The 13,943-nt window shown below is 40.7% G+C and overlaps 1 protein-coding gene across 3 annotated transcripts in view; it reads left to right on the plus strand.

Moving 5' to 3' along the window:
• Positions 1-12,999, plus strand: part of LOC308302600 (ribosomal protein S6 kinase alpha-2-like) — a 48,916-nt gene extending 35,917 nt beyond the window's left edge. For 2 of the 3 annotated variants that reach the window (XM_080746857.1, XM_080746858.1), the window contains 6 exons: positions 2,140-2,173; positions 7,598-8,110; positions 8,242-8,405; positions 9,355-9,572; positions 10,719-10,751; positions 11,274-12,999. In XM_080746857.1, coding sequence (XP_080602983.1) covers positions 2,140-2,173; positions 7,598-8,110; positions 8,242-8,405; positions 9,355-9,572; positions 10,719-10,725 — 936 coding nt within the window. In that variant the 3' untranslated portion in view covers positions 10,726-10,751; positions 11,274-12,999. Of the gene's footprint in view, positions 1-2,139; positions 2,459-7,597; positions 8,111-8,241; positions 8,406-9,354; positions 9,573-10,718; positions 10,752-11,273 lie in introns of those variants that run through there. The other variant, XR_013962947.1, reaches the window with a different exon arrangement.
• The last annotated feature ends 944 nt before the right edge of the window (positions 13,000-13,943 follow it).

The following is a 13,943-nucleotide window of genomic DNA, read 5'->3' on the forward strand; positions in this document are numbered from 1 at the left end:
ACTTTTTAGACAAAATTTCGTTTTGTGTGTTTCCCAACTGTGATTTGGAGGCTGTCGCCCGATTCCAGCGGCCATGTTTCTAGGACCTCATCTCGGAGCACAACAGTACGCAGCGACGGGTGAGGTTCTATATGGGGCTAAACTGTGACGAAAATTGGCTCTCTTCTGGCAAGCCCAATTTGTGATCTTTGTCATGCAGTATTTGAACACCATTTGGTGTCGTTTGTCGTTCAGTGTACAGGGTGTTTTGGGAGGACCTATTGATTGGCCAGGGGCGATCTGAAGAATTCTGACATGTCTGAAAATGTTGTTGGTGCTTGCTCTCAAACAGTCGAAGCATTACTTCAACTTGATTCCCTAATATCATCTTTCTTTTTTTTCTATTTGCACCTGTGCAAAGTAACACACATTGCATGGTACATCTGTGCGTGCATGCGTGCGTGCGTGCGTGTGTAAGGCAGACATTATTTACAACCACAACATGCACACAAGCCTAACCAAAGTATATAATATGCTTAAACTTTTGACAAATAATGTCTAATATTTCTATTTTCTACAATAATGTTACAAATCACTACAAAACCTGTACATCCAGTCATTTGGGATATAAACAAGAAGTTGAAGGATATAATAAAGTATTATAATGATGTACTGTTCATGTTCACATCATGTATACTTTACATTTGCTTTTTTTAAATAAAATATTGAATTGATATTTTACAAATATTGTATTTTTAACCTTTTGGACAAATCTTTACATCAAGGTGCCCAGATGTCCCTAGTGCCCACTTATCCCGTATCCTTGGGGGCTATGCAAAAAAGCCTGAGCCAGTTCAGAGAGGATTTTCTTTCAAAATAAAATATGAAAGAGAGAAACATGTGTTATAATTAGATATAATTAATTACCCTTATTATTATTATTACCCGGGATAAATGAATTTAGTGAACAGTCCACTAACTGTGCGAAAGTAGCCTATAGGCTACACTTTTCCACACAGCATGTTGAATAAGCTCTGCCGCAAGCTGTCCCCATCTAGCTCAGTCGGCCGACTCAAAGACTAGACCAGAATTTCTCAGCCCCTACGAGGCATCAACTTCAGTCACAATAAACAATTTTCCGCTTCTCCTGCTTAGCAGAGAGTGCGGTGTGGCAGAGGAGATCTCCCCGCACGCGTGCGTGTGTTCAAAGTGGTGACACAAAGAGACGTCTGCTGTCCAGGGCCAACTAGATTCTGAAAACGGCACTTTTTGTACTCTATTTTAATTTGAAAATAACAAATCTACAAGCTCACAATGCGTTGTGATGCAACGCATTATGAGCTTGTAGATCTGCTATTTTCAAAAGATATTTATTTATACATTTGAAAACTTGAAATGGGAATTCTGCACAATGAGTTGGCCTACTTTTACTTTTGATACTTTAAGTACATTTTAATGCCAATACTTTTGTACTTTTACTCAAGTATATTTTGAATTCTGTGACTTTTACTTGCAACAGAGTATTTTTATGGTGAGTTGTTACTAACCTAACCCAAACCCTAACCTCAGTAAAACTGTGCCTAAACCTAACCCTAACCCTTAGTGGAAATGATGTGCTGTGAGGCCGCTCCTGGAGAGAACGCATGTGTTTCTGAGACCTCAGTAGACCACATGCCGGCTTAATGACTGTAATGTAGAAAGTAAATAATGCATTCCTGGCCAGGAAATAAATCACTTGCTTTTCAACGGGTAAAACGCCCACAAAACTGTGAAAAGTTATCAAAAGTGATGACTCATCACTTTTCATCACTAAACCATCGTTTTCTGGGGCCATTTGTAGCCCAAGGAATGTTTTTTTGTGCAAAACAAATGCTTGCAATGGATTCAGCATCATGACAAACCCATAGTTAGACCCCTCACATCCTACTTAAATACACAGAAAGAAAAAAAAAGTTTTTCTGGGTATTTTCCTCCTGTATAGAAAGTCGACTCGGGCGCCCTAGCTTAATCATTAGAGCATGCCCTGGCCTACATCTGTGCAAAATGTGGCGCTTTTAGACTGATTAGCATGAAATTACCATTCTATCTCCCTATGGCCTCCGACTAAAACAAAGCATTTAGAGAATAAGCTGAGATGTTAACATCCTCTCTCTGTTCCAGGAGGACTCAACCATGAATTCAAGGAGGATGGAAGGTGAGCTGACACTATGAATTGATGGATGTCTTCAATATTAAACCGAATTAACATCTAGCTTATTGTCCTACTTATATTGATCCCAAATGACTAACCCTATTAGGCAGAAATGCCCCTGTTGTCCAGTTTCCCCGCCTAGCCTGATTTCAGACTCAGCTGAAGTTTGAGTCTGACATTGTGCCCTGTTTGAGCGATTTCTGGAGGGGAGGGACTTTGACTTTCTCTAAACCAATCACTACAGATTAGGGATGGAAATCGGAATCGGCCAATATCAAAAATCAGCAGGTATGATATCAAACCGGCCAAAACGGTGACCGGCAGGTCACTGACATAAATACCGGTTTTATGCCAATTGTGTCTATGGCACTGCACATCATGATGCTCTGGTCCTGTGACTAAAGCAAACATTAGCAAGTAGCAGCCAGTCTACTTAGTGGCAGCCTACAGAATACAGATGGTGATGATTACCTTTGCAATGTAAGGATATATTCCATAATCCTGTGTCAATGTTGTCTCAAAAAAGGAGGGGAAAAAAAACATACGTCACCTGCTTTCCTCCTGCCTAGTCCAGACAGTCATATTAGACTGGATATTGTCTGTGATTTTGGATATTTTACTATTGTGATTGATTTGGCATTAGTGTTCTTGGTGTCAGACCGCCATTCCGAAACACCTCCATTCCGAAACAGGGTTAGGGTTAGTTAGGGTTAGGGTTAGGGTTAGGGTTAGAAGTCAATGTTCGGAATGGCGGGGTGTAACCAGTGTTCTTCTAGCTTATTGGTACTCAAATTGAAGTATGTCTTGTAGGCCTACTTGGCCTGAAAAAAGGGTATTGGAGCAACCCTATTTTCTAGTTCTTAGCTAAAGAAATCGGTATCGAAAAAATTGGTTTTGGCAGGTCAGACCTTCATAAAACCGGTGGATTGGTATCGGCCAAGAATTTTGCAATCGGTCCATCTCTACTACAGATCAAAGCAAAGCACCTCGTCTTCTGATGATGACTCAATGATGATGACGTCGCTTGAAAAACGGGTAGCGGATTGGTTATTCGTTAAACCCACCCCCAGCCCCTGCGCTCATTGGAGGAGCCATAATTTCGGACGGGAAAAGCGCTTATTATGAACACAACACCAGACCAGAGAAACAGTCCACTCTGAGAGTGGGCTGGAACCAGGCTAAATAGCGGAGTAGATAAGTGCTACGATCTTTCAATTTATGATAAAAGCATGAAAATTGGCATGAGCAGTCTCCATGGGTCACTTGACAAGAACATTGTCCGAGCCAATTGAAATTTCAATATGGCGGCCATTTTCCAAGATGGCCGACACCTCAGTGCAGCAGTTAAGTAATATAATGGTTTATTTGGTGATACAAGCATGAAAATTGCCATGAGCTGTCTCTGTGGGTCACTTGACAATAAGCCACCCACAGCTACTTGAAATTTCAAGATGGTGGCCATTTTTCAAGATGGCCACCACCTTAGTGGAGCAGTTAAGTGATATAATGGTTTATCTAATGAAAATTGCCATGAGCTGTCTCAAAGGCTCATTTGACAAGAAAACACCCACAGCCACTTTAAAATTTAAGATGGTGGCCACTTTTCAAGATTGCCACCACCTAAATGGAGCAGTTAAGCAATATAATTGTTTAGTTAGTGACACAAGCTGGCATGCAAATTGGTATGAGCAGTCTCTATGACAGGAAAACACTTCCAACCACTTGAAAATTCTATTTTCAAGATGGCTGACCCCTGGATCCTCAAAAGATCCATTTTCTCAAAGAAATGTATGTATTTTTCATTAACTTCTTCAGTGCCATATGCAAAGTGGGACCTCTTATATTGCCACCAAAGGGTACAAAGGGTTAAAAAATAGTGTGCACGCTGGTGCACAGATTCGTGCACAGATCATGCACTATGCATGTGCATGCTTTTCACAGCTTTCAAACAAAAAAATCCGCTTGGAAATCCGTCCAGGCATTCAGGAGAAAGGAGCCCTTATGTTTTCTTCAAATGTAAACAAACATGGCTGCCATGGGGGTTAAACATGCAATTTCGCGATCGCGATCATGCCTAGTACACTGTTTGAGGTCCAAAATTTTTTTTTAATTTTTTTTTATTATTATTTAAAAAATCAAACCTCGGTTCGAAGTGGAGCGGTGAATTTGAGCAGCTGTACCCTATGTGAGTGAGTGAGTGAGTGTAAACTGTGCCTGTGAGTGAGTGGTGAGTGTGCCTGGCCTGCACAAAACAGCGCCCCTCCTTTAACTAGTGTGTTGTGTGTGGCCACTCAAGGTATTGCCCAGGCTACGGACAGGGCCAGCCAGCCACCCACCCACCCAGCCAGCCAGCCACATACCCACGGATATACCTGTTCATTGGGAGCGCTTTCACCGCTCCAAAAAAAAAGACGTCCAGAAGACGTCTGGCAGGGAGGTCCATTGTTAAAAAGACGTTTTTATTATAGAAACGTCTTTTTTGGCAGGGAAGGTGTTAACTGCTTTAGTGCCCGAACCGAATAATTTCGGTTCTTTTTTCCATTCCCATACTAATTTTTGAATCTATTTCGCTTACCCTGAGCTGCTAGCAGCGACGTGGGTGGTCCTGGCTCCTCCACCGCTTCCCAACGAGCCATTCTACTTGGCCCGATGATTTATTCCATTGAAAATGGGTTAGAAAAAAGTTTAGAGCCCCCCCAAAAAAACGCTGTTTCAGCAAGACGTATTAAGGATTACAAGAACCGACATTTTTCGGTTCCTTTAGTAAAATGAATTAAATAATCGGAGGCATCAACGGAAGCCCCGGTCTAATTTCCCATCCAAGCACAAGGCCGCGATTCTGTTTACACGGCCCGTAATGGGAAAAAAAGGCCGCCCCACGCCGCCCACTCCAATAGAAAAACACATCTTTACAGCGGATTTTCTCCGGATTGTGTTCCGAGGCCAGCAGAAAAGTTTTTTTGGCGGCTGAATAACTTTAGATCGGTCTTCTAAAAAATTACATAGCCGATTTCTAACTGAAAGCTAACTTCCTCCGGCTCGCTAGCATAGCACTCATTCCAGTGTAAAGCCAAGCCAGCTCAGGCTGGCGACCCGGATGTGATAGTGATTGCCTACGGGAGAATGGCTGGCACTCTAGCGGCACCTAGCGGCGCCCGGCAGTTATTGTGTTAAGGACGATTTGGTGTAATTTAATTTTAGATTATGCTAAGGAATAACTTTTAACACATCACAATACAATTGTGTTGATCAGATTAGAAAAGAGTGAATACTACCAGAGCACACTGGTGATATATCACTGCTGTTAAACTGAATGGGGTTCAATGTAAGCTTATTGAAAGTTAGTATCCCAAATGCTGTCTAATTCATCCCAAAACAGTTAGATAGCCGCACCTGAATGTACAGCTTGTGCCAGTGCGGGAGAGCCGAGCCAAGGTTAATGGGGTTTTAGTTAACCGGATGGTGTACAGATCGCACAGGATTTAAATGGCATTGGATGAACGATCAGAATAAGTGCAGGGTTAAGGCATGAACTTAGTTGTATCCCATACATCAAAGTGCTTTGTAAAAGGTGGAAAAAGGAGCCTAAGACATGTCAGAAGCCATCATAACAGTTGAGAAAACTAACTGGGACAGATGTTTCATTTGTCATCAGGTCAACAAGGAGAAACTAATTCATCCGAGTTTATTCAGCAGAGAGCACGATCGTACTGGTTATGATACCATTACAAGAAATATTCCATGATTTCATAAGATCAATGTTCGGCCTATCTTACTTAGTCCAACCCGACTAGATGAAGCAGCACTCAAAGAGCATGCCAAACATGCTTATGTGCTTCTTATGAGGCTGGATAAGTGTGGGGACAGGCATTGAAGCGACATCCACAAATGCCGAGCCCATCCAACTGGGGATGGGTGAAACAGGACGAGGAGTGGAAAGTCTTCTGGACACCACTTCCACCTATTGCGGAGAGTTGTTGGGAGTTGACCAAATGTGGGTGCACCAAGGCATGTACTGGAAGGTGTAAGTGCTTCAGATATGGACTCAGTTGCACATGCCTTTAAGTTGCCCCTGCTAGAACCTATTTGCATGTTTCTTTTGCCAGAGTTATTCCCTGTTGTCCTCTGTGTTTTCAGGTGTAGGCCTGTGGAATCAAAGACTAGAGACCACTCTTTGCCTGCTCTTGTCGATGAGGAAGTAATTGGGCTGACCCCGTTGCTTCCACTGCACATTTTCAGTTTAGTTCCTCAGTATTGTTTCTTTTTGCAATGGTTCCGTGGCAGTGTCAGCCAAAGCTGCTGCATCATTCAGTATTGCTCAATATCTATTTTGGAGCACTGTCCGTTCAGCACCACAACTTGCTAATGTTTTTTATTTTTTTCCCCAACCCTTTGCGACCATAGGTCGCAGTTTACTGTCAGAACCGGCACACCTTGTCTGTATGTATATATGTATACGTTTAATGCCTGATACTGTGGTGATGTGTCACTGTGACATTGCAGTGATGTCAGATACTCAGAGTAGAGATCTCCATATATGGGCATAAATGGGATTCTGTTAGGATCTCCATATATGGGCATAAAAGGGATTAGTGATGTCAGATACTCAGAGCAGGGATCTCCATATATGGGCATGAAGGGGATTGTATCCCAGATGATGCCCTGTTTGGACAACCACTCTAACAGAATCCATATATGGACAAGACAGATGGCGAGAGCGAAAAGCGACCTCGCCTTTCGCCCTTAGGCGTCTTACTGGTATTTGACAAATGTAATGGCTGTTAGTTAAAATACCTTGTTGTGGTTAAGGAGATTGTGTACCTCAGTGAACCCTATGAGCTATTCTGGTGGGAGGCAACTCCTGGCAGGTTTTACCAAACTGGACAGGTTGTGGGCAAGGAGTCAGACAAATCACAGTCAAACAATCTCCCTTGACAGAGCCTTTTGAGGAACCCAATAAACTTGTGTGAGGAAATGTTTCATTTAAAGATCCACGTGTCGGGCGGCAGTCATCCTGAAAAATGGCCGCCATCTTGAAATTCCAAGTAGCTGTGGGTGGGTTATTGTCAAGTGACCCACAGAGACTGCTCATGCCAATTCTCATGCTCTTATCATCAACTGAAAGATTCTGACGAAAACAAGCAGTTAGCCGCTCCACTAAAAGGAAGGAAATCCTGTTGTCGTATACATTTGATTTGACAATTGGCTACAAATCGATTTTTAATGTTTACAACTAATTTGCCTAAATGCACCACCAGCTGTCTGTTCCTATGGCTTGATCTAGCTCAGACAGTCGTGTGTGTGTGTGTGTGTGTGTGTGTGTGTGTGTGTGTGTGTGTGTGTGTGTGTGTGTGTGTGTGTGTGTGTGTGTGTGTGTGTGTGTGTGTGTGTGTGTGTGTGTGTGTCTTTCCATGTCTACCATTACAGGGAATGGCACCTCTTCCAGTACATCACGAAAATGGAACCCAACCAGTCAAAGATGGAAGCAACAGTTTAAGAAGCTTGCAAAGGGTGACTGTGAAGTTGTCGAAGTTGGGAGTTTTGTGTTTGGGAAAAGCGAGGAATTCTTCGTAGGAACGGGGAATAATGGAACTGAGGTCTACTTGGGGTTAACGGATGATGGCACTGAAGTCGCAGTGAAGAAAATGACAATTAGAAACCTTGCAGTGCTGAAGAATGAGACAACTTTTTTATGTCTTCCAAAGCTTAAGCATCCTTCAATTGTAAAATATGTTGGCCATGCAGAGGATAGGAACTTTGGTTACCTTGTTCTTAAGTTATGTGAATACACCCTGGAAGAATACATGCGTGATCACAACCCTCCTTCAGAACAGGAGAGGAAACAGCTTGCATATCAAGTTCTCCAGAGCTTAGAAGTTCTTCATTGTCAGAATCCTAGAATTCTCCATTGTGATATCAAGCCCCAGAATGTCTTTATTGGTAAGCTATAATGATGATGATGATAATGATAATTATTATTATTGCGACCGTATTATTATTACCCATATAACAGAAAATGTATTTTGCTCAATCTATAACTCTTATATTATCTTACCCAATATGCTTTGCAGATATTCAAGGCAAGGCTAGATTGGCAGATTTTGGAATAAGCCGAGAATTACCAGAAGGAGACTCAAGTATATTCACGTGCCCTGCAGGAACAACTTCCTGGATGGCAAAGGAGACTTTGGAAGATGATGATTCTGTCATTTATAAAAGAAGCAGTGACATCCAGGTTGTTATTTATTCTGTATGAGAATTTGATGAATGAGAACAACATAAATGTGTTCTTTATATTCATTCTTAATGGCTGAGACTTTATGATGGATGAACATATTGTATAGCCTAGGGATGTGAAAAATCGACTCAAAAATCAACTCATGCTTACCGCGACTCAAAAAGTATGAGTCGAAAAATCACGTTATAAGCGCTAATGTTTTCCAAATGTGAGAGGACCGGTGTGTGTCTGTCTGTGTTGTACAGTACTTGCATGCATCGCAGATTCGCATGCATGCGGCGCTAGTCAGGTCCACGGACTACTGTTTGAGAAACACTGCTGGACTGGTCTGATGCACGCGTCATGACAGTGCGCGCCAAGTCGCTGACTGGATGTGTTTTGTTTACGAGCGAGGCAGACCAAAGCTCCACATTTGATACACTAGCCTGGGGTGCCAGCCAGAGCGCTCCCACTACCTTCCATGGACTTTTTCACTCCGCTTCTAGTCTCTAGAGAACAGACCCCATGCTAACGCAAGGAAGAGCATTATTTATTATAATTATTATTAGGGCTTTGATGCAAGTTCTGATGGGTGCAGCTGCATAAGTTGTGTTGCTTAAAGTAATGTGCCGTTGTGCTCTCCTCTCAGCTGCTGCTTAGCGGATTTTTTTTTTAAAAAGTCAATTGACGCACTGATTTTCGTCCTCGACGCGTCGATTCGCAAATAATGCGTCGATTAACATCCCTAGTATAGCCTAGTAAACTGACTCGTAGGAGTCTGGTTTACGAGGCTACATATTGTATCCCTTCTAAAAGAATCAGTGATATCCAGTTTATTGTATTCTGTAGAACAATTTAATTAGTGTGTGTGTGTGTGTGTGTGTGTGTGTGTGTGTGTGTGTGTGTGTGTGTGTGTGTGTGTGTGTGTGTATTCTATACCGGTATCATTTTCACATTCATTCTAAAGGTGGCTGGGATGTTGATCTATTACATCCTGTCTGGAGGAGAACATCCATTTGGAAAAGGCCGTAGATGTGAAACCAACATTATGGATGGAATCTACAACCTGGACCACGTTCAGGATGAGGGAGCCAAGGATCTCATTGAGAAGATGATCAATGAAGACCCAAAGAAAAGACCTACAGTTGAGGAATGCTTGGCCGATCCCTTCTGGTCAACTGAGAGGTAGGATTGAAACATTTTTAGCTCCACATTCATTCATTCACTGATGAAATCTTATTTCAGCTGAAGTTATATTTTCATATTCTCAGAATAAACATACTGTAGCTATTATAATAGAGCAGGGGTCTTTTTACATATAGGTAAAGTAAGTTTAGGTATTTTTACTCTACTGGAGTATTTCCAATTGTATCTGTTTTTGTTAACAGCGGTAATTATTAATATTCTTTTAATTAATTGTGTTAAAATTGTTGACGCATTTAATGCATGCACAGATGATCGGTCCCCTTCACTGCCGAGGTTATTCTGTCGGTAGAAGACTGCTATGAGGAAGTTGTTAAAACGTCTTGGATACTGAAGTGACCACTGAATAATAACTGATCATCATACATCTCAAATATAGTCTACTAGTACCTTTGTTACTAAAATCCACAATGTTAGGGTGTTGCTCCAACTTCCTTGGATTTAATAGATAGCAGTGTAGGGCTCACGGTGGACACTGCCAGTCAGCTACGCTTTGTAAGATCAGCAGGTGAACGGTGGCTCGTTGAGAATGCGCATTTGACCCAGTTTTGGCATGCGTGGCCAGACTGTTGACTGACAAATGCTCCCGTCATACAGTCTGGGGTAACATAAGAAGAATGATAAGTATCCGGTTAAAGCGGAAGTGAAGCCTCCTCCCCACTTCCGTTTCATTTTTACCATCGTGCACATTTATCCTAATATAAATAAAAATCATCATATACTTCGATTTTTTTAAATTAAAAACGATATTTCGATGCAGTTACTATATTGTTACACCCCTATTGTCTGGCTACGCGAGACTAACCCAGATTTGACCGGCAATCAACAGCACAAATTAATAGGCAGCTGTAACTTCTCTGCCTGTGTCAAGTGTCAACTGAATGTTTTATCTGTAGTCTAGATGACAAATAGTAGGTACTGGGTAGATCCTCTCCCCTTCATGTTAAAGAAAGTAAGACATGATGACAATGCCTCTGAACATTGGCTTGCAATTATTGCACTTAGGCAACATTCAATAATATTAGGCTTGACATTCAGGATGCAAAATAAAGTTGCCCTTTTGAGAGGTGGAACTTACACGTCATTTAAATATATGAAGACCTGACTTTGTCTCTCCTCCACCCCCAGGGTTTGACCAATCAATAGAGAAGATGCTGAAGTGTAAGTGTTTATTGTGTTTTATTCATGAACATCCAGATATGTAGAACAGCTCATATACACATCTGCATGTGACATTCATCTATTAACATCCTACTGTGAATTAAGATTATAATAACCATACCTGTAATGTGTTTATTAACGGGAAAACAAGTTATTTAAATTAAAGAAGTAAAGTAAAGATATTAGTACAATAAATAGTTGAAATAGATTATATATATGTGTACAGTGAGCCTAAAATGTAAATAAAGTTTCACACATTAACTGGACACATTCAACACTATTACCATTACTGTACATGACTATATCAGATTAATGTTGGAGTTTGTCTAGATGTGGAATTACATTTACTGTGTTACATTTACTTCAGTAACTTTCTGAATACATTGTACAAGTAAGAGTATTTTAATCAATGGTGGAAGTATTTACTTTTAATTTCCTTTGGTATTTACATTGTTCAGTACTTTATATTACTCCACTACATCTCAAAGATAAATCTTGTACTTGTTACTCCACTACCATTAGAAAAGAAGCAGGATGACATCATGGTGTGAAGTGACTGCAGCAGCTGACCTGGAGAAGTGGAAGCATTCTGTGAAGGTCTTACAGTATGTGCTACAAGACACCAAGTGCATAGGAAATGGGTAACAATGATTTTAAGGCTTTCTGGTATTTGTTACTTTGCAGATGTCGTGTTGGACTACCTTTTCTAAAGTGTAAAATGTATGTAAATATTTTTACTGCGTTGATAATCTGCCACGTTTTGTGAAACTGTTTGAATACAGTTCAAGGTGGTACTATATTGTTACATCCTGTGTACAGGTTAGGAATGGGTATCGTTCACCTTTGAATCAATACGATACCTTTTTCGTTACCTGGGAATCGATACGATACCATTTTCGATACTTTTTATTTAAGATTAACTTCAACACGGAAGCTGCTGCGGTAGAGCAGAGGTGATGATGATGATCACACAGTGTGGCGGAGCGGAGAGTATAGACGTTGGATAATCATCATAATAATAAACATTATAGGCTTCCACAGTAACGACTAACGAGTGTAGCCTACTAAAGCAGTCATTAAACTCTCAGTAGCCCAACTGTTACAGATGCGACCGGCCAGGGGTGCGTTCCAGAGTATCGAAACGAGGTATCGTTCGTTTTTACGTGAACCGATACCCGATAGTATCGACGTCATGCGATCGATACCATTAAAAGTATCGCAGACGATACCCATCCCTAGTACAGGTACATGATAAGAGTAAAACCATAAATGCCACAAGGCATCAAGTGGATAAGAAACGGGTAACAATTATTTTAACACTTTACTTTGAGTGCCTAAGACGCTCACAGACGTCTTAACGTCTGTCGCTCACAGATGTCTAAGCTGGTTACCATGGTAACCGAGACAGCCGCTTGTGAGCGAAAACGTTTTGCTAGTGAGCGAAAATGTTTCGCTAGTGAGCGAAAAACTTTGTTACTTGCAGATTTAGTGTTGGACGAACTTTCCTAAAGTGTAAAATGTGTGTAAACGGCCTGTGCACACGTCTTCAACATCCGGTGTGTTCATAATCTGACACGTTTTGTGAAGCTGTTTGAGTCCAATGTAATGCACAGATAATTATTAAATGCTTGGCCTGATCTGGCCTGTTTTGGTTGCTGGTATCAATCATTGTCATGTATTTAGACATTTTAAGTTATTTGTCATGAACTGCCCTGTGGAATCGTTTGCTCCAAACAGCAATGTATATATTTTGTATTACTGTGTATGTCCAAAGCCAAAGTTAAATAATGTAATTGTAATTGTTACATTTAATTGTCCAGTAATATTTCCATGACAGCCCTGTGTTTGGTTTTGTTCAAAATGTTAACATAATCAATTACAGAACTACAGAGGAAACAAGTCCCCAGGACTTGGCTGAACAACCTTGATGTCCATACAGGCCAGGGCCATGACATGTAACAGAAAAATATGAATAATGACAGTGAATTTGTTGGAAGATATTTTACATGTTGAATGACTTTAATAAAGTATAAAAAAAGAGCTTTTAACATCTCAACGAGTGTCAGCAGCTAAAGTTGTCCTTTTGCTGAACGCCAACTGAGGGACCCGAATGATGATGATGATGATGATGATGATTTCTGCCTTAATGTTGTTGCTGTCAACTTGTTCGACTAATAAAGTATTCAATTAATCAATAAGTCAATCAAAAAAGAAAAATCTATATTGTATCGATTCCATTCATATTCCATTCATCATGTGATGATATGATGGTCTGTTGCTTTGCTAACTGTTACATAAAGTTTATATATTGATAAAGATTCTCTGATTCTCCTCATTAATGTATTCTGTAGTTCCCTTGATGTGTGAAGAGGTTGCAGCACCAAGGGGATCAGAGTTTTGCTCAAGGACTCAACACTGACCCAGGAGGAGCCAGGGATCCAACCTTGAGCTACTGCTGTATTATAGTAGAGACTGTAACTCTACCTCCTGATCTACTGCTGTATTATAGTAGAGACTGTAACTTGACATTCATTTTACACTTCAGCAGTGTTCACACTAGCAACCCGAATCAGATTGTTTGCATCCAGATTGATTTTATTTATTTTTTATTACAAAAATAAAGTGATATTTAATCATAAGCATGAGGAGTATCCATCGCGCCTCTAGTCTAGTTCAGGCCGGTCCGGTGCATCTCAGGAACAGGACTTGAATGTGTAGAAGGAGTATACTGGAGCAAACACGGACTTTTAGAGCCTTTTTTATTAATACAGGGTGCAGGCAAGAGTGACAACGTTTCGATGTCAATACATCTTCGTCAGGTCATAGCATGAAGCGTCTACAAAATGGCTTTTATACATGGATAGCAGGGGTTGGCCCTTCAATTAGCCAATCTCCGAAAGCCAGCAATAATGACTACATCTTGTTTCACGTGGAGGGTGAAAATAGTGCCCAAAGGGCTACATACATAGTCATCTGAATAGCAAAGATACACATTACATCTGTTGCAGTGCAAAGGCCTATAGGTTCAAAGTACAAGTTTCGATAATAAACGTTAAAAAACATTTTGTATAAACAACTTTTTTTGTATAAACACTTTTTTAAATATTTTTAAAAACAATAAACACATAGGGCAGAATATTTGATGATATTTAATCATAATTGAAGAAAGTAGCTGTGATCAATTGTATGGCC

This window comes from Nannobrachium achirus (assembly GCF_963921795.1).
Source record: "Nannobrachium achirus genome assembly, chromosome: 17".
In the NCBI taxonomy this organism is placed as follows: Eukaryota; Metazoa; Chordata; class Actinopteri; order Myctophiformes; family Myctophidae; genus Nannobrachium; species Nannobrachium achirus.